Source organism: Dendrobium catenatum, unplaced genomic scaffold (assembly GCF_001605985.2).
Source record: "Dendrobium catenatum unplaced genomic scaffold, ASM160598v2 fragScaff_scaffold_253, whole genome shotgun sequence".
Taxonomy (NCBI): domain Eukaryota; kingdom Viridiplantae; phylum Streptophyta; class Magnoliopsida; order Asparagales; family Orchidaceae; genus Dendrobium; species Dendrobium catenatum.
In genome coordinates, this window is record NW_021318715.1 from 664498 (window position 1) to 692139 (window position 27642).

Consider the following 27642-nt stretch of genomic DNA (forward strand, 5'->3'; position numbering starts at 1 on the left):
CGCAAACCTAAGACAATATTAATACCATGCATAGAGAGTACGAATAAGTCTAAAATGACCGGATACCCTTATATGTTTATAGAAACTTGAAAATATTTTGAATTGTGAAAAAGTAAATTGCCATTGCCAATGGAAACATTGAATTGTTTAATTGGTTTGGTGTGAAGGCCAAGTTGGTGAACGATGTTATCTTGAATAAAGTTATGAGTGCTATCACTATCAATCAAAATATATTCATTATGTTTATTGATATGGCCAGTTAAACAAAAAGAACATGTATTGAATTGTCTGGCTAGAACATTTAAACTTATTTATGGGGATAAATCTTGAGGATCGATGTAGTTAGGCGAATTTTGCAGGTCATCTATAGTATCAGAATCATCAATGTCCATTAAGAGATAAAACTTACTAGGGCAACAATGTTGAGGTTTAAATTTTGAATCACACTTAAAACAAAGTCCTTTCTCACAACAAAATTGAATTTGTGAAGGAGAGAGCTTGCGGATGGGCAGTTGGGAAGTTTAGATGAGTTATTTGGTGATGAAATGTAGGTAGATGATTGTCCTGTAAGTGAGGGTGTGGAAGAGTGGGTAGATTTGTTGGGGATAAGTGGAGTAAATGATTTTTGCCAATTTTAAGAAGGAATTGCAAGCAAATCTTAATATTTGGATTCATGGAAGCGAGCTAAATCCGTGGCATCTAGAAGAGTAATGGGCTTGGCTAATAAAATTTCCCGACACATTTCTTGTTTGAGACTAGAGAAGAAATAACTAATAAGAGTAGATTCGGAAAGATTTAGAATTTTGAATGCAAGATTTTCAAAAGCTATTTGATATTGAAGAATTGATGATTGTTGGGTTAATTTGGAGAGACTACCATATAAATCTTCTTAGTGAGAAATACCAAAATATTGTTGTAATGATATCATGAAGTCGGGCCAAGAAAAAAGTTCATGCGAATCTATTGATACCATGTAGCCAACAAAACCTTCAAGATGAAATGAAGCAATTCTTATGTTGTTGTAATCTGGTGTATTATGAAAATCAAAATATTCTTGAGCTTTAAAGATCCAAATTTCCACATTAGATCCGTTAAAGCAAGTTTGATTTTCATGTTTTTAAGAAAAGGTAAACCTGCATTGATTGGTGAGTGTTGAGGAGATGAAAATAGAACGACTAATCCAAGAATCCCAGTGGATGGCGGTGGTTCGTGATGGGAAGAAGTTGGATGATCCAAGCAGAGGCTGACGAGGTGCTTGTCGATGGAGTCTATGAATACTTGAAATTGTTGCAATTTTGTGCTGATGGAAGCAAATTGAGCATCCATTTGCTGTAGCGATTTTTGAATTTCTGAAAATTGTGAATCTTGAGTGGATTGCATGGTACATAACGCTTCTGCCAAATTTGAGTTCTTCGTCTTAAATGAAAGATTGAGATATGTGGGCAGCAGAATTAAGGATTGCTTGAAATAAATCAGTTCTTAATGGGATGGGAGAGAAACCAAGAAAGTAAAGCTTGGTTTGAGGATTGTGATCCCAATGGAGGCCTAGAATGCTAAATGGCGCTGCCAAGAAATATTGGGCTGGTTCTTGGGAAAAATCACAAGCAGCTGACCAAAATGTGGCCAGAGCTTCTTGCGGCAATTAGATTAGTGGGTGTGGTCTTGGGACATTCGATGCTTGAAGGCGAGGGTAGGGATGAACCACAAACAGCGAGCAACCTGCAAGGTAGAAGAAGGTGGGAAGGAGCTCTTGCGGCATGTTTACACAGGAAATTGAGGAATGGCCAGTGGGTTGGAACCATGGAGGGAAGGAATACAACAGCTGCTTGCGACTATTGGAGAGGGATGAGGTCTCAATGAGAGCACCAAATTGATATTCTTTCTGATCGAATCAAGAAGGATAAAAAACCTTTTGAGTTGCTGGAAACACCTAGAGGAAGAAAAGGAAGAAAGAAGAGAGGAGGGGAGAGAAAAATAGAATTTTTATTTCCTAAAACATCAATTACAGCTAGTGAGCTTATTTATAGGTTTGTACAAGTAAATAGAAGGGGCCAGCTGTCTAAATAGTAATAAAACAGGTTACAATAATAAACCGGCTGTTATGGGTTTGTTTCTTATAAAAACCATGCGTTGGTTGACTTGGTTCAGTCCTTAAACTACTTTCTGGATTGGTTGTACACTATGAGCTTTGAATTGTTGTCATGAGCTCGTTCTTCTAGGTTATGGATCCATTCTGTTCCTTGTTTTTGTATTATATTTGCATCCAAAGGAATCTATTGGTGCTTAATAATTTCACAGAATAATCAATATTAGTTTTTGGCGTAAGTAAAATGAACCTTGTATTAATTAAGAGAGGATTTCAATTTCTTGACTGTATGATGTAAGTTGCACTTGTAAAACCTATTCTTAAACCTCAAGCCTGATGGCAAAGAGAAGACACCCGAGCTGCTTTTTTTTTTTTACTTTAGCTACCCGCGCTGCTTTGGTCCTTTCTATGGGAAGACATTAAGAACAAAATTAGGTACCGATGTGAAATGTTGAAGGGTTGGTGTTTTTGAATTGAGTGGAGGAAAATTGTACTTATGTACGACAAAAAGGGTATTTTTGTTTGCATAACCATAAAGTAGGGCTGTCAATTCGTGTCGACGGGCATGTTCGGGTCAAACCCGAATTTGACCTGGCTGTTTCTGACCCGACCCGATTCGGTTTCGGGTCGATTTTCCGAACCAGACCCGGATCGGGTTCGGGTTAACTCGACTCGACCCGAAATATTAAATGTATGAAAAAATAGAACTTTGAAAAATTAATTTGCAATTAAATAAATGAAATTTTGCAAGGTAATGTATACAAAAAACTTGTAACTTGTATTTAAATTGTTTAGATTATTTACAAATTATAACTTTACATATTACATTGATTACTAAGTACAAAATACAAAATAAATAATTTACAAATAAACTCAAATTACATTTCTTAGTTCTTATACTGCTACACTTCAACTTGAACTCTCGAAGAATGAAGAGATCATTAAACATTTAAACTTGTATTGTCCTACACTTCAACTTGAATTAACTGCCAAAAAAATATGATTAAACACTTAAAGCTTAAAAGTAATAAACAAATAAAAATGATAAAATTCTAAATAATGAGATTATATAAGTGTATAACTAGAAAGCTTTATTCGAATAGCTCAGGTAAACCCTCCAGGCTCCAACACATTTAGCTACTATTGAGAAGTAACTCAAGTGATTAAATAATATATATTTGATTTTTCTATCTATTACCATCCAAGGAAGCAGTTTGTATTAAACTTAATGACTTAATGTAGTATCAATGAATTAATAATGTATCTGCTCTTGATTTAAGCTTAATACAAATGTCATCCGGTTGCAATAGTATTAACCAAATTACTCCCAATACATGACGGCTATCACTTTCAGTTTAGAAGGTTTTCATCATTGCTTGAGCTTTCATAGCTATACCCTTTAGCCTTTACCTTAATTCATCAAACAGATTAGTTGATTAAGCATCAGAAGTTCAGATTACACTCATTACAGCAGCCATAAGCTTCAGAAAACAGAAAACAATTTTTAAACCTAACAGGTGAGAGGCTAACAAATTTACACTTTTACAGAAGCCATAAGGTCCATATGCAGATATGCTTCAGAAAACATAAAACCTCTAGCACTCCAACACAGCACCCAACACGGCAACAAGGCATTAAGGCAACCAGCTTTGGAAAACATTGAACAGCACAACCCAACAAGATTTTCTGCTGTTATAGACTTATGGTGTTTTTACTTATTAGAAACAAGACAGAGAACACTCGTCCAAAAAAACCCTAAAGATCCAAAACAAAGAAAACATTTTTACAAAACCAACAGCAACAACAACATGTTTATAACATCAAAAACTAAAGCAGCAACCACCAACCAGTAACCATCCAGAATAGCACAGAGGACCTTTTAAAATCTCAACACGATCAACATAATTAAAAAAATATAATAAAACTTCCTCCCTAGTCCCCAACACCAACTACGCAACTCTGTTAGCTGAACCTTTGGCATCTTCGCTGCCAATATCTAAAATACCTAAGTTCATGATGTCCTCAGTTACACCCTCAAGTTCTGGATCATTCATAACTACAAAAAAATATATTACTAATATACTATAAACTTAAGAGAGAAAACCAGTTAAGATGTAATGTAAAAAATTGAACAATTACCATTATCTCCATATAACCAATCTTTACATTACACTAAGGCTTCAACAATGTCAGGTTTTAAAACACTTCTATATTGATCAAATATTCTATCACTGTTACTAAATGCACTTTCTGAAGCTGCTGTGAAAATGGGAATGCATAAAACATCTCTAGCCATAGCGGCCACTTTAGGATACCTATATTAGTTACCTTTCAAAAAATGTAATATGTCTAACTTAACCTTCCTATCAATTTTTTGTTCTTCAAGATACATTTCAAGTTGTGATTTCCTAGGCATAATAATTTCCTCTTCGAATGAGTCATAATTCTAATATTGAATGCCACCATACATTGTCCAGCGTAGTAAATGGAAAATTAGAAATGTTTTTCAAATGAACGAGAAAGAATAATACCTTAAGAAACTGTGATTTTATAATTGTTGGAGGGAAAGCCGTTGAGCTATCAACTTGAGAGCTAACTGAGGGTAATGAGGACTGCTCATCAGAGGTTTTTCGGTCAACCTTCTCATAGTTTGTAAATAATGCAAATAGATTATCTCTAACCTTCCTCGTTCAAGTTATGTAATCACCTCCATATAATTTTCTATAACACCACTCAACAAATGTGAACTTCTACCTAGGATCTAAGATAACCGCTATTGTCAAGATATCACAGAAATTAAACCAGTGCTTCTCAAATTTTACTAACATGCTCATTGCAATATTTCTGATGTACTCAATACCATAAGACCTTTCATGCTTAAGTGCTACATAAGCCGTAGAAACACAAGGGAAGACCAAATTTGAAGTGGGGTATTTTGTGCCTGAAAATACACAAGTAATCTCATAAAAAGGAGCTAGGAACTTGCGAATACTCTCCAGCCTATCTTATTCAGTATTATTAGGGCAAGTTTTGAAGTTAGAGTCAAGTAGTTTCAAATATTGGAAGACACGTTTGTATTAAATAGTAGAATCAAGCATGATGAATGTCGAGTTCCACCTTGTAGGAACGTCTTATCTTAATCCCTTCTTAGAGTCAAGATAGCTTTGCTTGACACATTTCAAAAAATTTTGCTTTCTAGCCTGTGAACATTTCATATATTTAATACTTTCTCTAACATTAACAACAAAGAGATCAACCTCCTTCAATCCCTCTTGCACGATAAGATTGACAACATGAGCACAACATCTTTTGTGGAAAAAATCACCCTTACATGACAGTGCATCACACAAATTTAATTGGTTTATAAAGAATTTAACAGAAATATTATTAGCTATAGCATTGTTTAGAATAATACTAAATATTCTATTATGAATTTTTCATTCCGTTAAAAAATAGTGAAGCTTCTGACAAAAAGTAATACCATCTTGTGGTGGTGGCATGAAATCAAAATTGATTATCCTTTTTTGCAACAACCAGTTATTATCAATGAAATGGGCAGTCAAGCAAATGAATCCATCCGTATTAATTGATGTCTATAAGTAAGAAGTCAATGAAAGTCTACTGGTACATTTTAAAATCTCCTATTGAAAAAGACATTTCTCTTTACTAAACCATTTTCTTGCAATCATTTCTAGCAATGTTTCTAGATACTATTTGCTGATCACGACGGAGATAATGCAACAATGAACGAAGACCAGCCCATTCAACACACTGAAAAGGAAGATTATGCATGATTATGCATGTAGTGAATAACTCACAAAATTCATGCATGTCAAACTTAGATTCAGACATAGAGATAGTCGAAGTAGATTTGACTGTAGAATAAGTTACACAATGTCACGAGTGTCTCTTTTTTTACAATTTTGTAAATGAAGTCTTAAATTGCCAGTGCCATACATGTTGTCACACTGATATGTGTTTCACATTTTCTACATTTACATCTCTGTTTGTCATCACTAGGAAGGGGTAATATCTCATAATAACCTCAAACCTGTGAACACATTCTTCTTCTTCTTCGTGGTAGACGGGTTATCTACATCTTTTTATACAAATCATCATCATCATTTTCAATGTCAACTTAAATAGGAGCATTTCCTACTTGCATATTCTCATTGAATGAAGTACTTTCAACAACTGTGTAAGAATCCTCCATCTATTCAATAATATTTAAAAAACTATTCAATCACAAACATGGCTCTAGCATTGCTATGATGCTATGACAAATTGAAAATAACAAACATTATTATATTAAATAGCATCTAAATGGTTAAAAGACCAGCATGTCATCATTGCTGATCATGTAAATAGCCAAATAAGTAAAAAGAGTAAAAGACCACAGCCCACAGGTCACTCCACAACAAATTACAAAACATGGCTAAAGCCTAAAAGCCTAAAATCTAAAGCAATTAGCCAATCAAATCCCTCAATTCTCATCATGTACATAGGTATAACCATATAAGATCCCAAAGTCCAAACTGACATAACGACAGACAACGGATGACGAACATCAACAAAGCCACAAAGGGATTTTGTTTAAGATCTAAATCAAGTAATAATATATAAATAAAATCTTTAAAATCAGTAAAGAATAAAGGAAAAAAAGTGAGAAATCAGCTCTTGGGTTTATTAATCACAGACGCAACACCTAAGGTTTTGGTTTTAGAAACTCAAAAAGGAAAATAAAACCTTCTGAAAACTGAAAACTCATAATAAAGACTACAAATTTTGTCATTTGCCAAGCAATCATCATATCACCACATTATCTCCAAAAGGGTTTCCTGTTGTCGATATATGATGACATGGGGAGAGAAGGAGACTTGAATTCAGAATTCATAACCTGCGATTCTTGAGAAATCGAGCCAACAACAACCACTCAATTATGAAGAACGCAGAGGAAAAGTGGAAAACTAGGGCAAGGGCCAAGGCACGCAGCGGAACAGAGAAGAGGAATGACGAACTCTAAAACCGAAAGAGTAAAGAGTAAACACACAGATCAAAACACACAAAAATAATTAAACCTAACCGGCTATTCGGCTAACCCAGGTAGTGAGGTGGCCCAGGCCCCGGACTGGCAGACTTAACGCTTTAACAGGTTAAAATCAGGTAAAAAACGTGTTTCCGGGTTGACCTGAACACGGCTCGAAACTCGAATCGGGTCAGATTTTCTAACCTGAACCCGGCCCATTTTCTAACCGGGTCGACCCGAACCCGGATTTTTCCTGGTTGAATCCGGGTCGGGTTTCAGGTCGTGTCCAATATTGATATAAAGATTGGTTTCATCTGGCCTTTGGATGTAGATACCACAATTAAGATCAAAAGCTATACTAGTGAGCATAATTGACATTACAAAAAGCATTGTGGACCCAATTTTAGGATTTTTAAAAATGTGGGACCTAAGTGAAGCACTCACTAAACCTCTGGGACTCATTTATAATTTACCCTAAATTTATTATGGATTAAGAAGAAAAATGGGTAGACTAAAGGTAACTTAGATACAAATTGTGCAAAATATTTGGATAGAATGGTTTTAACAACTCATGTAACATTCATTTGGAATGAATGAAGAGTAAAGATTCATGAAACCAATCCCAAATAGCTGGGCCTCATGAGGATGGTGAGTTGATGATGGCACCATTAATCACTTTTGTCTTAGGCCTCGTGAACTTCTCAATCAGCCCAAGTTTTATTAATCTTGATTGGCTGAGCAATTAGACTAAGAAACTTACAACTTGCCAGTCAGCTAAAATATATTAATCTTGATTCTTTAAACGAATTGAACAGGATGCCACACGATGAGACTACTTCACCCTATTTATCTGGTAACATTGAACTGTTTAACGGCAGGTCTTATGTTTGGAACTTGCTATTGTCCCCATTGCATCCATTAGACCAAGTTTTTTTACAGAAGAAGTTACAGAACATTGATCATATGGTACTTTTGTCTGTATTATTTTTGGATTGCAATATCGAAAGTTTAAGTTTCTTGCTCTTCATGTAAGAGACCGTAGGGCAAATTGCTCATGAATGTCATTCCATAACTGTTTAAATTAACAATAATGACTTTCTCATGTATTAATTCATTTTTGTTATATTGGCTAGGTTTAATCCTGTCGTGGGTGGAGGAGCAAATGGCAGCGTAATACACTACTCCCGGAATGATAAAAAAGTAAGGGCATTTTACTTTCATTTATTTACCGGCCCTTAGTTGCCAACTCCCTTCTGAAACGAGGTGAAAGGAAGATACTTATTTGTTTATTGTGAGAAATCAAGTAAAGAAAGATGGAAATATTCATACTATAATATTTTCATTTGCTATGTTCTCTTTTTATTTAAGTAGTTATTGACTATTTTCCGAAAGAAAAATGCATTTCCGGCATATTTCCATCGGAAAATTTTCTGCCGGTAAGATGCGTGTAGGCAAATGTTTTCCTGCAAAGAAATTTTGCTGGAAATGTTTCCGATGGATTTCTGACGGAAAAATGCCCCTTAATTGACGAAATAAGTTCTGCCAGGATTTTACTGATCCAGCACAAAGTTTCGCCGATAATTCCGCCAAAACTTTTCAACCATAATTCACCTCTTCACCGTCTGAAAATCTGTCTTTTTCTCTATATCGAAGATTTTCAACTGAAAATCCGTCGGAAACCTAGCAAATTTTGGAAAAAAAATTTGCTCTTCTATTTGCATGGAAACCAATTACAATTCATAACATATTATTCCAACACATTATTAAAAACTCATGTAACTCTAAACTAACTTTGTAAGCTAATAACAAACAATAACATCAAGTCTTTGTCCCACTATGTGGGGTCGGCTACATGAATCCTTTCTTTTCCATTGTGTCCTGTTAAAAGTCAAATTCTCGTTTAAATCTAATAAAGAAAGATCATTTCTAATATTTTCTAACCAAGTCTTTTTAGGTCTACCTCTAGCTTACTTAAGTCAAATCTAATACATCTACTTTCCTAACCGGGTCATCGGAAGGATGTTGTTTTATGTGATAAAACCAAACCATCTAAGGCGACTCTCTCTAATCTTGTCTTATATTGGCACTACTCCAACCTTTTCACGTATATGCTCATTTCGTATCCTATCTCTAAGGATAAAGCCACTCACCCACCCGAGCATCCTCATATCTGCAACAGTTAACTTAGTATTCTACTTCTCTTTTAATGGCACTCATTCGACACCATAAAGCATTGCAAGTCTCACCACCATCTTATAGAATTTTCCCTTCAATTTGAGGGGGACTTTTCTATCACACAACAAGCCCGATGCATTCCTCCACTTCAACCATCCAACTTGAATTCTACTGATAATATCCCCATCTATTTCACCATCACTTTGAACAATAGATCCAAGATATCTAAAAAATGTACTCTTATAATGACTTGATCGTCCAAAGTCACAATTCCTCACTAGGTCTATTACTACTAAACTTACACTCCATATATTCAATTTTAGATCTACTCCATATATCAGTTTTAGATCTACTCAAAGCGAAAACCTTTACACTCTATGGTTGACCTCTATAATTCAAGTTTATCTTCAACTCCCTCTCTAGTCTTATCAACAAGAAGAATATCATCAGCAAAAAGCATACACCAAGGTACATCCTCTTGCAAATGTCTAGTGAGAACATACATGACTAAAGCAAAAAGATATGAGATTAAGGCTGATCCTTGATGTAAGCTAATCGAAATAGGAAAATACTTGGTCAAACCACCTTGTGTTTGAACACAAGTAATAGCTTCTACATACATATCTTTAATGATTTTATTATAAGCGTTATTAACTCCTTTCTTTTCAAGAACTCTCCATAGCACTTCTCTTGAAACTTTATCGTATGTTTTTTCTAAATCAATGAATATCATATGTAGATCATGCTTATTCTCTCTATATTTCTCCATCAAACCTCTCAATGAATGTATGAATTCCATAGTGGACTTACCTGGCATGAATCCAAATTGGTTTTTAGAAACATTAGTATCACGCCGCAACCTATGATCTATAACTCGCTCCCATAGTTTTAAAGTATAACACATTAACGTAATTCCTCTATAATTCATACAATCTTGTGCATCACCTTTATTCTTGAAAATAGGAATTAACGCACTCATTATCCACTCATCTGACATCCTTTTAGTCTTCAAAACAATATTAAAATGTTTAGTAAGCCAAGAAATTCCTTCATCTCTTAAGAATTTTCACACCTCTATTGGAATATCATCAGTTCCAACAGCTTTTCCACACTTTATTTTTTTCAAAGCCTCTCTAACTTTGGTTTTACTAATACGTCGATAAAAAACATAAATCTTTATTTTTATTTAGGGTGTTAAGGCCACTAAAGTTGCCGACCCCACGTAGTGGGATAAAGGCTTGATGTTGTTGATGTTGTTGTGTTAAGGCCACTAAAGTCAATCATATTTTCACATTCTTCATTAAAAAGTTTAGCAAAATATATCTCATCCACCTTTGTTTAATATCATATTATAAGAAAAATACTTTTTGATCGTCATCCTTAATACGTTTCACTTGAACTAAATCCTTACTACTCCTATCTCTTTGTTTGGCTAATTTATACATATATTTTTCTCCCTTCTTAGTATCTAATCTATTTTATAAATTCTTAAAAGCTAAAATCTTTGCATCACATATTGCTTTATTAAAGAAAAATCATTCATTAAAGAAATCTTACGAACAATCATGAAATTACAATTCTCTTAATTTGATTGTCAAATTAAACATAGAGTTCATTATATGTTACAATACATGTACAACATCAAATTGGCTTCAGTATCTTCACTCTCCTAAGGCTCAGGCTCTTGAACCTTCTTTTGATGTTATTTTCTATATGACCGCAACTCTGCCTGCATCTCAGATTGTTGCGTTAGTATATTGGTTTGTACTTGTCTCATCTACTCCATCTCCTCGTTGAGAGCAACCACTCTTTGGCTTACTATCTCCTTAATTCTGCCATTATCATAGGTTGTTGAGCTGGATGGTTATCTCATATGCGTATGCCTGGGAGCCTAATTCATACATTCTCCCCTTTTGTCTCCTTCGCACTGTCTGTGACCATGTGTGGTAGTCAGAGAACTGTGTGGATCCCGAAAAGGATCTCTCACTAATAGATGGTTAACTCTTACAAATTAGTATATAATCATCCTTTGAGAAATGAAAGACTTATAAACCCATTTAGATATAAATAGTACACATGAACAATATAGAATTTTTATCAACCCACTGGTGATCCTCTTGACGTTGATGAGTGCATGTGTACAACTCCAACGGGGTAGGCAAGTACATCTCTTTGCAAAAAAATTATTAAGATAATAAATATAAACTAATTTGAATAGATAATAGTTAACTTTTTTGTATAATAAAAGTAATGATTTTATCCGTTGTCATCTATGCTTGATGTGAGGCACTGAACCACCAATATGGATGGAGCTCCCTAAGCCCCCATAGTTGGAGGCTCTATTATGCTTATTCTGCTCTTTATGATTTCAAGGGTGGCCCAAGCTCTGATCAATTCACCCCATACACCCTCTCCAAACCACAAGGGGCGCTTGCCTGGCATTCTATTATTAGTGGACATACCTCACAGACGATTGAAAACTCTCTTTTCAAAAAAATCTTTCTGTTTAAGATAGTCAAAATTGAACATATTAGTAGTTATTATATAAAAATATTTAGACTTTAAAAAATGACTATTATTTACCTTAAACTCCCTGAACCACATATCTCAAACATCCTTTGAGATTTTCTTCCAAGATATATATGGAGCATCATATAGGCTTATGATATCTCTAATCTTATGAGTGGGCTACCTGACATGATTAAATCTATATAAATTATTAAATTTCATATAATGTTAATTATTTGTATAACTAACCAAATAAAAATTTAATAACATTAAGAACTTACATATCGACCTTAGGCTCTATGTATAAGTGTCTATCCTTTGATGGTTTTTTCTCCTCACTCTACGTTGTTGGTGTGGTAGATCCAGCCTTATATGGCTGAACCGAAGGTAGGTAATAGTAAGGATGATGGTAAGGAGGATACAGGTATGTTGAGGGAACAATCTGTGAATGTGGTGTCAGGTAATTTGGGTAAATGGTGTGGAATGCGTGTGATTTGGTGATGAGAATCACAGGTTGCTTTTAGTAGGAGAAGTAAAGTGATTCCCCTGGCCTGTTGTTCCTATGACCAATGGAATTGCCTGGCCTCGCTCTATCGATCAAACATAGAAGTAATAGATCTACAATGAGGCTCATCATCCGAAGCCATCTGAAATGAAAACATAAAAGATTAAATTATGTTTTCATTAGAGATAAATTGAAACATAAAAAAAGATAAATAAAATTATTGTTTTATTAGCTATTGTTTACAATTAAACATGAAAAATAAATGGGTGTTTCAAAATTTAAATTTAAATACTAAAAAAAAAACATTTGGTAAACTTACTATCAACTATTCTTCACTAAAGGAACTTTCACTAGTATCTACCATTTCTTTATTTATTGTCTCATTTTCACTAGATTCGTTGTTAGAACTATCAACTTCTTCCAACTGTTTCTCAAGCAACTGTCACATTTTCAAGTTTAACCTCATCAGGTTTAAGGTATACTTGATTTTTATGCTTTGAGCGAAAACACCTAAACATCTCATTTGAGAAAAATTAAGGTAGTTAACATGTACAACAACAACAACATCAAGCCTTTGTCCCACTCGGCTACATGAATCCTTTTTCGCCATTTTGTCCTGTTGAAAATCAAATTCTCATTTAAATCTATTAAAGAAAGATCATTTCTAATATTTTCTAACCAAGTCTTTTTAGGTCTACCTCTACCTTTCTTAACATAAGTCAAATCTAATATCTCAACTTTCCTAACCGGGTCATTGGAAGGCCTCCATTTAATGTGACCAACTCATCTAAGACGTCTCTCTAATCTTATCTTCTACTGGAGCTACTCTAACCTTTTCACGTATATGCTCATTTCGTATCCTATCTCTAAGGGTAAAGCCACTCATCCACCTAAGCATCCTCGTCTCTGCAACACTTAACTTAGCATTATGCTTCTCTTTTAATGGCCAACATTTGGCACCATAAAGCATGTGCAGGTCTCACTACCATCTTATATGATTTTCCCTTAAGTTTGAGGGGTACTTTTCTATCGCACAAAGGTAATTAACATGTTATATAAATAAAAAGATTTAACTCTTTTAATAAATTTATGTGTCAGTGACTTTCATCCCGATATCAATTTTTTATACATTCAAGACATCTGAGTTTAGATATCCTATATAACTTGACCTAACAATCCTAGAAATAAAAATTTGAAATAATCAAGTCATTACTTCTCTTGTTCCACCATTAGTTCATAAAATCATAATGTATTCTCAAAAAATGGTTCATAGGAGTTGAGCTAAAGTTAGAAATTGACATTCATTATCAAATACTTTGAATTAGCTATATTGTATATTTTCATCTTATTAATCTTGGAAGTGTACTCTTTTGTTTAGTTCACTCCATTGAGTTTAAGTGTTGCATTAAACTTATAAGAATGGCTAACTTGATCTAATAACTGTAAAAAAGCAAAAAAAAAAAAAAGTTTAAATAGTTAAACCATTAATTTTACTTCTCCGCCATTAGCTCCTAACAATAGAAATGTATTTTTAAAAGACAGTTCTTAATTTTATATACAATATCATAACGAATTCTTTAAGCTTTATTGAAATCAAAATGCACTTTTAACAAATTCTAATGGTTGAAATATTTAAAAAAATTAAAATGATCAAAGAGAAGAAGTTTACCTTTTAAATCTTGAAGAAATGCAGGAAAATGGTCTAGAAATCACTTTGAACGATAGCGAGTGATGGAGAGGCTTAGAGCTGTGTTCGAGAGGTGTTCAGGAGAGAAAAAAATGTGAAATGGGAGAGGGGAACATGTTTGGGATAAAATAGGGCTCTTTCAGGTAGAATTTCCGACGAAATTTTTCATTGGAAATTAATTAAATTTTCCAGTAAAAACTTCCACCGGAAATTCCGCGAGTTCACTGATCATCGATGAAATTTCCAGCGGAAAATTTTCACTGAAAATTCTGCCTGTAATGAGAAATTTTCCGGTAGTGAAATAATAGATTCATACCCATAGTTTAGTTTGTCTCTCGTTCACTCTTTTGAATCTGGATCAAAGCCTGAGAACCATCTCCATCACCATTCTTTAATGCATCCACTAGTTCTTTATTTGAGGTCATAATTCATTTTATCTCTTTTTAATCTTTATTGAAAGAATGAGTTGCATTTTCCATCTGTTTTTTTCCACTATCTTTTAGTTTTCATTTGCTTTGTTTGAATTCCTTTCAGATAAAATACATCTTTTATTTATTCATGAAACTGAGCAGATCCAACATGGTGATTTTGTACTAATGGACGTGGGATGTGAGTTTCATGGTTATCTTAGTGACCTAACACGCACTTGGCCACCATGTGGTAGCTTCTCTTTTCAGGTACTGACCCATGTGTTCCTAGACCAATACATAGCTTGCAATTCCTTTTTGTGTTAGTCTTAATTTTTTTTGAATTTCCTCACTTCCTTTTGTCAAACAGACATCTTACACATTGTTTATTATGTTTACTATCTCTTAATATCTGGTGGCTAATCTATAGGAAGCTCTGTATGAACTCGTACTTGAGACAAACAAAGAATGTATCAAGCTTTGTAAACCAGGTGCTAGCATTCAGGAGATACATAACCAATCAGTATGTTTAAGTATTCTTTTTCTCTTAATCATCCATCAAATCAGCATTTTGGTTTTGTTTGGATTCTGAAGTTAGTACTAATCTTGTCTATTTTATGTATGTATTTCTCTCAACATGATGTGCTTGAATGTCTTCATTCCTGCTGTATTTAAGTAGTGAGTTTTGCGGGAGGACACAAACCTTAACTATTTTATGTCTGCGTGGCCTATACCTGCATGTATATTGATTCAATACAAGACATGCCTCAAGAATAGTCTAACATCTTCTAGATCATTCTAGTTTTTTTTAATTATTTCAAGTAATTTATTTATTTTTAATGTTATTTATTTTTTTTTTAATTTTAGGATTTCTTCTTTTTTAATTTGATGATAGTATAATTTGTTTTAGGATTTATCTTAATTTACATTTTAAATAGTTTATATTACTCTAATTCTATAAACAGGATTTTAGTACTTGGATATCCTATTATGAATTAAATTGAAATCTATTTCTTTTTTTTCTCCATGATTTTCTCACCTTTTACTTCTCTGTCCTCCCATGCGGTTCTGTTTCTCCCACTAAATCGCACAATTCTCAAGAGCTTGTGTCCCTTTCTAAGACATAATTTTCAAGGAACCAAGCTCTCCTGCACCGTTTCATTTGTTATGGTTCTCAGCCGCTTCCAGGCCCAACCATCTTCCACCCCCTTTCCTAATATCTTGTTACTAGCTTTATTTCTTTACTCTTGTAATGAATTCTCTCCCAATGAAGGATTGGGTTAAAGGAGAAAAGAAGGATTCCAAAGGCAAGTTAAAGGAATGCAGAAAAAAATATCATGGAGGAGAATATCATAAAGGGTCATCTATTAATTTGGGATCAGAGCATTATTATCACATCACTTTTGGTATTAGAGCGATCTTATTACATAGTAGCAAAGTTGAAATCCTTAATGGTAATTGCTTATCCTCTTTTTCATGCCACCTTGTCCACCACATTTGAAAAAAAAGGGATAGAGAAGTACACATATTCCTCTAAAATCATGTATATTTACAAATCTAATGCCAACCCGAACAAATGAACAACCATGCTTGTGCATTTGCACATATCACAATCAAACAATTGGGATTTGATGAAAGAGGAAAAATATGGATTGGGGTATTATTATGCTCCTTGAGATTTTGATGGTAATATTTGAAATGGACAGAAAAAAATTTGAATTGAGCTTTGTATACTTGCAAAATTTGAATATTAATTGCGCAAAAAAATTAACCCCTAGCCTTAAACTATATGAAGTCTTCATGTGTTATGGTGAGATCCTTGAAACAAAAAACTTGTCTTGTGAAAGATGCATATATTGTTCCACAAAGATATTTGGAATATTTAAATTCATATGAAAATCCAAAAATCTCCTTACTTATGATTTGGAATTGAGGTATTAAATATTACTTTGTATATTGTTTAGAATCCCATAAGCATTTGAGTTTAGAATATTATTATATATATTGTATAAATTTATCTCATTGAGATGTTTTTCATTTATATGATACAATAAGTCATATCATTTTGGGCTTACTAGGCTCTATAGTATTGCCTCCTAGCTCTAGAAGGGAGGCCTGTTGTTGGACTCCTTAAAAAGGAAATTATACCACAATGGGTCTCATATTAATAATGAATCATATTGCAACTATGACTATGTCAATCATTTAAATCATGATTAGTCTCATAGTTATCATAATTTATCTTCAAGACAATATTAATGTGTATGATCATTCCCAACACTCCCATGATGATCGAGTGTCTTATAATGATTGTAAATTTGATCATGTAATCCATCCACATTCAAAATCAATAGAAATTCATATTAGGCATCAATATTTTTTAAACTCCAAAAGTTCAGAAATTTTTGTTAATTCTAAAAGTTCAAGCACATATATGAACCCCAAATATGGCTAGTGAGTTTATCTCATCTACTTTGCTGATAGCTTTGGACAACCAAATTGTTCGAACAATTGAAAAAGTACGAGGGAAATGTTCGTCCTGAGCTACTTTGAAGTTAAGTGTGATGAACTAGAAAGACATCAAGAAGAAAGAGAACACAAACAACTACAAACACGAAGTGTTGGCTATGATATTACAAAATATCATCTTTAGCAAGAGATTACTGGGAATGAATAAGTTTTATAATAGATGGAGGCTTGCAGTAGTGCAAGTCAGATGTGAGGTGTTGTGAATCTTTTGGGAGATGAGGACCATAAAAATATGTGAGCGCTAGAAGTATAAGAAGTTGAAGAAGTATGGTAAGCCAAAGAAAACCCCTTGAAGTTGTCTGATGGGCTGAAATATTTGAGATTTTAACATACCAAGATGATTCAGAGACATCAAGTTTTGGGAGAATTGTACCATGCACAAGTCTGTGCTGCTGTAAATCGCTTGCAGCTGCTACCATGACTTACATGTATACACACTGCTGACACCCCTCCTACAATCATTACACACGATTGTCATTGAGATTCGAATTTGCAGGCAACCCGTGCATCTTCTCTAGCTCATGATGATATCGTTAAATTCTCCAAATGGCTCACATCTAATTTTGTTGTTCTCGGTTGATTGTTGAATAGTCAATATTTTGTAGTCTCCACAATCATATTTCGTGAGACTGCCAAGGAAATATGAGATTCTCTCTACTCTTCTTCCAAGAAAGTAATATATTCAATGTCTATACTTTGTAGTCAGACCTATTTTCCTTCAAAAGAGAAGGATTTGTCCATCAATAACTACTTTTAACAGCTTTTAGGGGTAAGTGGGATGATTACTTCACTGTAGGCCTTTTAACCACTAACCGTAAGATCTAAAAACAAAATGAGGAGTTTTTTATTGTTTTTTTTTTTTTCTCAAATCTAAATCCATCTTTTTAAACATGTAATCACAGTTGATGGCTAGTTCCATATTTCTCAATCTTACAATTATTCGTGGTTTTCTGTTCTCTTAAGGTCTTTTTCATATAGTATGTTGTGTTCTGGAGGAGATCAAGCATGGAAAAGGAAATCTTCGGTAATCAAGGATAATAACAACTGAATAGTGATATAATTGTGGTGCTTGAGGGGATTTTGGGGTAACAGGGTGGCTCTATGTAATGCTTTGTAGTTTGACTGTTATTTGAGTAGGAAAGGGAATTATTCATGGAAAAGGAAATCCTTGGTGATTAAGCATAATAACAACCAAAGAGTCTGAAAGGAGTTTGGGGTAACAGGGTGGCCCTGTGTAATGCCTGGTAGTTTGACTCTTATGTTGAGTAGGTTATCAAGCTAGAGCTTCAACAAGTATTATTGCATGGAAAAGTAAATCTTTGGTGATCAAGCATAATAACAAGTGAAGAGTGATATTATTGTGGTGTCTGGGAGGATTTTTGGGGTAACAGATTGGCTGTGTAATGCTTAGTAGTTTGATGTTATTTTGAATAAATTATCGAGGTAGACTTTCAAGAAGTATTCAACTCTCAATTATTGCATTATCAGTTTTCCAGCAAAATTTGTTTCAAACAAAGAATATTTGTACGTTATATTTTATCTAATCCCTATTTAATTTCAGGTTCAAATGCTGAGGAGAGGTTGCAAGCAAATTGGAATCCTTAAAGATGAAAGAAGCTATACATATTATCAGCTAAATCCAACTTCAATAGGTCATTCAGATAAAACTTAGTAATGTTTCTTATAAATTCATAATCTTTTTTTTTTGTTTTTTTTTGATATCCTAGATGCATCCTTCACTAGATTTCTTTACTATTTTACCTCAAATTGTAGTTTGAAGTCCATTATTTATTTAGAGTTACCGTTATCAACTAATACGTTTTTCCCCCTTAATGAACCAGGTCATTATTTAGGAATGGATGTTCATGATTGTGCTACTATTAGCAATGATCGGCCCTTGCAACCAGGTGTTGTAAGTAAAATACATGTTGTGATGTCAAATTTTTTCCCTAAGAAGACAATACATTATACTGACTTAAGGCTTCGTTTGGGATAGCTTTCTTACTGTTTTATGAAGTAATTTTCTAATACAAAAATTTTAAATTAAAAAAAAGTTATAATAAGAAACTGCTTCATAAAGTAATATGCAAATTGTCCCAAACGAAATCTTAGTCGGAGGTTGATTTTGGGAATTTATATGTAATATTTGTGGGTTATCTCATTAAAGTTATTTTGAGGATTTAATGAATTTTTTCTTATCCTAGTTTTTTTTCAGAAAGAGGGGAACACTATCTTTATGTTTGATTACTGAAATTATGACTATAGTTCTTCACAGTTAAATCATAGTGAAATATGCAGCAGCTATGCGTGGACATGTCAATCAAGTGGATGAATTTCTATAGAATTGTGTTTTTTTTGTGTTAAACTTTTTTTGTAGTTTCTGTTCTTTTCATTCTTATTATTTGAATTTGGTTCCGCCTATTTTCCTTTAGTTGATACATCGCATCACACCTGTGTGCTTAGAACTTGACAAATAAGCTCCAATATAAAGTACTTTTGCAATTGCAGGTCATAACAATTGAACCAGGAATTTACATCCCTATCTCCTTCAATGCACCTGAAAGGTGTGTTCAGCTGGAACCATCATTCAATCTCACATAATGCAAATGTTGGTTTGTGCTATTTATACTAAATAGTTCTCTTTAAATGCACAGTTATCGAGGCTTTGGTATTAGAATTGAGGATGAAGTTCTCATCACTGAAACTGGTTATGAGGTTAATTTCTTCTCAGAATTTTCTTTCTTCTCTTATGAAAATTTTTCTTATTTATCACTAAGGCTTCGTTTGGGGCGGCTTTCTTACTGCTTTTTAAAGCAATTTTTTAATTTAAAAAATTTATTTGCTGTACTAGAAAGCTGCTTTAAGAAGCAGTAAGAAAGTCATCCCGAACGAAGCCTAAATCTGATACATTTTGTATGTGTATGATGAGTAGGTGATGACTGCATCAATGCCAAAAGAAATTTCACATATTAAGTCTTTGCTGAATTTTGATAATATCAGATCAGAAATACCAGATTTGAGAGCAGCTCTCAGTTGAATCTCACGGTAAAAAATGCTGTTTCAAATTGTATATTTGAACTAATTTATTATTTTGTGGCCTTTATATGTTCAAAATTCTCAGCTAAAGTATCAGAACAGAAGTGCCTTGTTGATGTAAGTAGGCACTGTGATGATTCTTATAAATCTTGTTTTTTTCGAAATATTTAATTAATGAAGCTAATTAAAGGCATACGGCCCATGTTTGCCTTTCACATTAAGGCTTTATTTGGGACAATTTTCTTAATGCTTTCCAATGTAGTTTTCTAGTACAAAAGTATCAATTTGTTTACAAGGAAGAGGCTTGGCTGAAAATATAGGCTTTGTTTGGTACGGCTTTCTTACTGTTTCTTAAAGTAATTTTTTAATATAAAATTTTTATATCTTGTACTAGAAAGCTGCTTTAAGAAGTAGTAAGAAAGTCATCCCAAACGAAGTCGTAAACTGAGCATACGAGGAGTGGCAAATTGACATTACAGTAGTTGATTATGGTCTTATACTTTGGCCTAATTTGGACTTTGTTTGGGACAACTTTTTTATGGCTTTTTAATAATTTTTAATTACAATTAAAAAAAAATTAGGAAGTTACTTTATAAAGCAATACAAAAGTTGTCTCAAATGAAATCTCAATCTAGTGTGTATACACTATAATTCATTGGCGGCTGCTCACCTCGCTTGTGCCTCAAGTGGCCACACCTTGACTTCATGGACATTAGGTGAGCTTGGGCTAACTATAAGATTGAGTTACTTAACCCAAATCAACATATGGTCAACCCAAAATATCAAGTGCCTACCTTGGCCAAATCAAGCATCATAAAACAGTTGATTATGTACATTGGCCTTTAGTTAGGCTCACTTGGACCCCAGAGATGCATCATGATTCATTAGTTTAGATTATATTCATCTCAATCATTTGGTCAAACCCTAGCTATACCTTAGAACCTAAGGTTACCCAATTTATTCCCCAAGCATCTTGGACCATAGGACATATCAAGTCAAAATCTAGTTGAACCTTCAATTCTAGTCAAATTTGAACCCTCTCATAGGTCAAACCTAAGCTAATTAACTCTAGATCGAGATCTTCGCATAGCCTTACACATATTCGAAGTGCCCTAAATCCTAGAGACCCATCTTGGTCAATCTTAGATTTTTTCTAGTTAGACATATCTACCACCAAAGCCAATTCAAGCTCCTATTTCCCTCATTTGTTGGACCTTGGACACAAGTTAGGCTTTCTTGAAGTGCAAGCAAACAACTAGTCATAGGATCATGCTATTTAATACAAATATGCCTATTATTCCTTCTCTCATTAGAAAAAGGTGCTAGGGACAGATTTTTAATAGCCCTAGACCCTATTCCAATAGAGTTCTCACACTCATCAATTCCTAAACACTTAGTAGCCTCCATTATCTACCTTAAAGGCTTATTCCCAAGCGGCGATCGAGTGGGAACGGAGAGATCAAAGGCTTGAATGTTCGATCCAAAGTTGAGTGGTCCTAGAGCTATTCAAGTGAAGCCAAAAAGAAGTTGCAAATATCTTGATTCATCTCAACTTGATAAGAAAAATGTAAACCTTAGTCATATGCCTTCATCTTCTTAGTTGTCAATAATCAAGATGCCTCTAGCCTTGATGAATTGCTTGCCCAATAATCTTAATCCCAGTGAGCCTTTTGATCTAGGGTTTGATGATTTGATGGCCCATGATTGGTTGAATATGATCCTTGTCTACTAGGTGTCTCCCTCAATTAGCAAGCAATTGATGTTGCTTCCCACCATCCTTTTGATTTACCAACAATCATTTGTAGTTATTTAAGGCTTCATTTGTGATAGCTTTTAGCCCATCATTTTTTACTACTTTTAAATAATTTTTGTATTAAAAAGTTGCTTTAGAAAGCAGTAAAAAAATTATCTTAAATGAAGCCAAAATCCTGGCCAAATGGCTTAGGCATCCTCAATAATGATTAGGTTAGCAATTTTAAGGTTATAATTTATCTTAGTTTAAGCTATAATATAAATTCACATTTAAATTTTAATAAATCTGACAAAATTTACTTTAAACCAAAAATAATAATGACATAAATTTCAAATCATTTCTAAAATTACAAATGTATATTCAAAAAAATAAAATTTAAAATTTTAACTTTGTAAATTATTTAATTTAATATAATTAATTTATCTTATAAATTATGTTTTTTTTTTTTGTTTTATTAAACTTTTAAAAGATTTAAATCCTTAATTTCTTTAATTTATGAGCAAATATAAATTCATAAAAATTAGGATATTTACAAAAAATTAGAAAATTTTGGAAATTGATGTTCTGACTTTACATAAATTTTATGCGGAATTTTTATTATTTCCTAATTTTTTCTAATTTTTTTAATATTTTTTTAATTCTAAAATAATTTTATAGATTTAAAAAAACTGCCTATTCAACCTAAGGTAGTAGAACACTTGTTATTCAACAAACTCAAGTGACATTTAGAAGAAGCAAGACTCTACATGAATAGCGCATATCCATGACATCTTACATGCATACACTCGAAATACTACACAAAATGAATAAGACAACACATTGATGTGAAACCTACATGACATGCTATAATTTGCTTCATGCATCACTTTATATATCTAATATTACATGATTTCTTGGAATGTGAGCATATGCATGCACATCCATAAAATCTAATTTATCTTATGTGTTTGCACATAACCATAGGCACATTGCATCATAATACAATATTATGAGTATGATGTAGTGTGTCATGAAAATCAACACAACCCTATATGTATTATATTGAATGCTAACATTTATAATATATTGGCATATGTTCACACACTAGGATATGTATATAACATAATCATTTATGCATATATTATTCACTAAATTATATTGTATGTTGTGTTATTTAGTACAAAATGGCTAGGCAAATTAACTTTGCCACTTAAGATTAATTTATTTTCAAATCTAACTAAGATCATTAGAACATTTTTTATACTAAATTTTAGAAAAACTTTCTCACACATTATTTCCTAAAGATGTAGGGTGCGTTTGGGACGGCTGCAGCTGTTGGTAAAGTAGGTTGTGAAATTGTTGTATAGAAAGTTGCTTCTTGAAGTTGCTTTATATAAATCATTATATTTTGTTTGGATAGCATAACTGTAGAACTGTTGTGCTGCAGCTGTATGGGAACAATTTACCATGATACCCTTATATATATTTAGATGAAATATATAATTTTTTAAAATTTAATTTTTTTTAAAATGTATATGATAATCAACTAACAATTCTAAATCAAAATTGTATCACTTCTTATGTTTGTACAATTTTAAAAAAAAAATATTAAAGCTGCCAAAATTTTTTTTTAAATATTGTTGTAAAAAATAAATTTTTATTAAAAATATTTGTAAGTCATACAAAAAATAAAAATTATAATTACGATTTCAAAAAGCTACGTAGAAATTTTTTATTCATGCCTTAATGTTAATGCTTTTGATAAATTTTGAATAAAATATGTTAAAATTTTTGTTATTTCACTTCTACAAAGTTGACAAATACATCTAAGAATATATAAATTTCAACTTGAACAAGGAGAAATTAAAATTAATGATCATGGCATGTATTAGAGCAGATAGACACTTTTGGAATTGAAACCATAAAATTGCTACAATAATGAACGAAAATGACAGCTAGAACCTACCAAAGCCTCATGCATCCATGCCAGTGGTACACCGAGGTCTGCAATAAACCTTTTTTGTGTTTCACTCGTACTCCAGGTCTCACAATAGTGTGATAAAATTTCATTGATTAGATTGGCCTGTATATATCGGAATTCAGCATGGTAAGGCATGTGGATGGCAACATAAACTACTTATGGAGGAAGGTACAGAAGGTTCATTTTAAACAAAACAGAAAATAAATGTATGACGATTTGGGTGGTTGCTGGCAAGAATAACAAGAAGAAAAAGAAGTGAGAAGCTTTCTATCACTCTAGACGCAGCGATTTTCGAAACCAGCCGTTATTCAATTCATTTAAATAAAAATTCACTGAAAGTTGCAAATTTCAAAATGCAAACAAAAAATCAAACAGAAAGTTCAATCGTTATTACATGAACTTATTTGGAAGACGCCAAAAATAAAAAATCAAACAGAAAGTTGCAAATTTCAAAATGCGAACAACCCAGAAAAAAAAAACTTCACTGCAAGCAATCTTCTATCGTTGGCAAACCTCAGGGCGATCGGACGTAGATGGGAGGGGGCCAAGTGAGCGAGCAGAACGGAGGGAGCTGAAGATTTTCTCACCAACCCTAGAAAGATCGTTGGTCTTGGTTCCGATCGGGTAACAGTGAGCGAACTTCCGTTTTGCTAAACTTCCGATTCAACAAGGTAAAACATTCTCGAGGGTGGCGGAGACGAGTGCCTATGGCGAATGCCGAGCGAGATGAGACGGAAGCGGAGGAGTCGCAGGAACTTTGTGAGGTTGTAAGGGCATTATTGTATTTAGCGTATCTATGAATAGCGGGAAGCAGACGAACCGCAGGAGGCTTCTTACCGATGTGAGAAGCAACCGCGGGACGTGAAATTGTCGAGAACGGAGCGCCATCAGTCTGTCCCAAACGACCACTCGGTTGTGTTTGATAAAGCACAGCAGCGAAACACCCGTCCCAAATGGGCCCGTAGTTGGCGCTATCGCTTTACATAGCTTTGAGCTCTTAGGGATAAGATGCTCACTTATGAGCACATCTTCTCCAACTATTAGCATGACATGACCTCATAAACTGCTAAATACCAATGATATTTATTGTTATAACTAATGGTATAGTATGATGAATGATATACATTCTTTTATAAATTCAATTTGCAATGGAGTAACTCCCAAGATACATTATATTACATATATATTCAAGAGAAAACTACATTATGAGAGAAAACATAGACCTTTGTATTATTTTCCTTTCCTTTATTAAATAAATACTCTCAAGTGAATATAGGTCAATAAGGCTAAACCACTTCAACATCTATGTGCCTTTCAATATTTTTTTCATAGTTGCTATTGAGATATTGCTCTAGCCTCCTCATAGAATATTTTTAAGCTTAGTTTTTTCCCTCGTTTAGCTGTTATCTAATAATAATGTAATTATTGATGTGAAATAGTAAGCCCAAGCCCAACTTAGAGAAGGTTAATTTATAATATCCTTGCTCTAACTTTTTTTTATCTTTTAGACTAAATTTTGAAATTTTTTTATTGTTATTGTACTAAGATCTTTTGGCATAAAGGCATTTTGTTGTTGTTGTTGTTGTTGTTGTACTAAGATATGAAATTTCTCAAAATTGATTATTTTCCACCTGATAATACTTAAATTCATATCCTTTGAATACCATCTTTGATATTCTAAAATATTGGCCAAAACTTTAATTGAGCTTTGCAATAACATAACTATGATGGATAGGAAAAATCGTTATGATATATATATTACTTCTATCTTTTGAGGTCGTACAACTCACTTTTTCACAAAGTATGCCAAATATAAAGGCATATATTAGATGATTTTCAGTGAACCTATGAAGATGGTCTTTATATTTTTCATCTCTTGAAGTGGTTCATTATCTAATGTTAGTCTCTTTCAAAGCCCACTTGATTAGGTTATGATCTTATAATCCAAAGAATATAATTGATATTTATTTACAAAAATTAATAAATGAGTTGAGAATTTTATGAAATAAAAGTGTGGTCGCATGTAACATCTCTAAGAGATAAAGTTTTATAATGAGAGCAATACTAATATTTATAATTAGAGATTTTATTGCATATGGTATGTTATCTAATTTTTCCTTTTTGCAAGGAGTTACGAAAAATACTTATAGAAAAAAAATTATTGAGTTTCTTATATAAGCAAAATCTAAAGTATCTGAATCATAGTAGTTTCAAAGGAATATGCATTGCAACTTATTATGGATTTCCCCACCCCACCCAATTCAACTTGTGACAAAAACTCATCATAGATAACAATATTTTTTAATGGTTTCTTAGTTCTAAGTTTTTCATCGACATTCTATTTTTCACAGCCCTCATCCTGAAGAAGGTACATACAAGATGTGATGAAAGGATAGAAATATCTATTTTGTGCTCCCATAAGATAAAAATATATTAACTAATAGTATCACTAATTATATACGGGTAAATAATTGAAAGGAAATAAATATTCATTCCATTAATAAGAATTCAAATAGTCGTACACCAAAACAATAATATTGATACAAATAAAAGGAATGGAAACAGATCAAATAGCAGGAAAGAAAATATCCAACTGACAAAATATAAAATATCAAATAAAATCTATTATTGATTAATCTACTCCTTAGGTAACGACCCACTAAACACACTGATGGGACATGTTGTGAAACAAAAGTAACAACGGGTGAGTTTGATAAATCAAACTCAACAAGTAACTAATATCTATCCAAGTATAAATGACAAGGAATTTAACATGCAGTATTACACACATAGATTTTAATATGCAAATGCCACCAATGCATATATCAAACTATTACACACATAGGATCATTCTAATGCAATCACATTGGGTATCATCATACCACCAAATGACCTATCAATCATTTATGCTTTTTATATAATGTGTGTGTGTGTGTGTGTGTGTGTGTGTGTGTGTGTGTGCAATTCTCAATAAAGAGGTAGTCAGAGAAGAAAAAATCTCAAAGGCTGGACCTTTCTTTTCTTGAAGTCTTCAACAAAATCATTTTTAATTTTGTTCCTAGAGATTGTAATAAGGTGGCAGATTATTGCTCCCATCTTGCGTTATTAGGCGACTTTTATTGGGAAATTTTCTTAGATACGGAACTTCCATCAAGCTTTGTTGACTTGATTAGGAAGAATTGTAATAGTTTTATTTTTCTTTAGTAGGTTGTAATTTTCTTTCTTTCTTTAGCATTAATGCAATATGCATCCTTTACTTAAAATAATAATAATAATAAATAAAACAAAGAAGAGTACATCTATCCAAAAATAAATAATAGTTACTTACCTTTAAGTGTATTAGATATTAAACTGACAAGGGCAATGACTCAAATGTCCTAAAAGTGGAACCAAATAATTATAAGCATGCAATTAGAAACATTCATGTTAATTAACCTTAGCTGTCTCATCAGTGCTAACATTAACTATCGCAAGGACATTATTAACCTTGTTATCATTCTAATCATACAAGCAGACAATAAGTTAGAGGATATCCTATGATAATTTAATTGAGAGAGTAATATTTATAATGAGATGAAAAGATCAATATTATGTACGATTAGTCCACTTGAATCATAAATCATAAATAAGAATTTCTCCCATGAAGACTAAAGCTTAAATACAAGAAATTTGAGGCTATACAAAATCAATATGAATCAAACCCAGATTCACAATATGAACAAAAGGATTCTTAATTAGTTAACTAGAACCACAAGAAGAAGAATAAAGAGGAGGAAAGAGACAAGAAGAGGGAGAAATTTACTATAGATGGAGAGGAGATTGAGAAACGTTCATTGGCGGCTGTTGTGTGAGAAGGACACAAGCGTAAGGAGAAAAATAGGTTCGACGGTTGCTGCAATATAGAAGGAAGGGAAAATTGATGCCATAGGTCCCAATCAACCTTAAATGGTGAGAGGAAAGCTCGTGGCTG

At 33.1% G+C, this 27642-nt stretch overlaps 1 protein-coding gene across 5 annotated transcripts in view; it reads left to right on the plus strand.

Annotated features, from left to right (window-relative positions):
- The window catches only part of LOC110105307 (intermediate cleaving peptidase 55, mitochondrial), a 36599-nt gene extending 16414 nt beyond the window's left edge, over positions 1-20185 (plus strand). For 2 of the 5 annotated variants that reach the window (XM_020834748.2, XM_028693309.1), the window contains 8 exons: positions 8246-8312; positions 14560-14664; positions 14825-14917; positions 18485-18575; positions 18765-18835; positions 19432-19487; positions 19578-19638; positions 19856-20185. In XM_020834748.2, coding sequence (XP_020690407.1) covers positions 8246-8312; positions 14560-14664; positions 14825-14917; positions 18485-18575; positions 18765-18835; positions 19432-19487; positions 19578-19638; positions 19856-19960 — 649 coding nt within the window. In that variant the 3' untranslated portion in view covers positions 19961-20185. Of the gene's footprint in view, positions 1-8245; positions 8313-14559; positions 14665-14824; positions 14918-18484; positions 18595-18764; positions 18836-19431; positions 19488-19577; positions 19639-19855 lie in introns of those variants that run through there. The other 3 variants (XR_002304128.2, XR_002304129.2, XR_003700177.1) reach the window with 3 other exon arrangements.
- The last annotated feature ends 7457 nt before the right edge of the window (positions 20186-27642 follow it).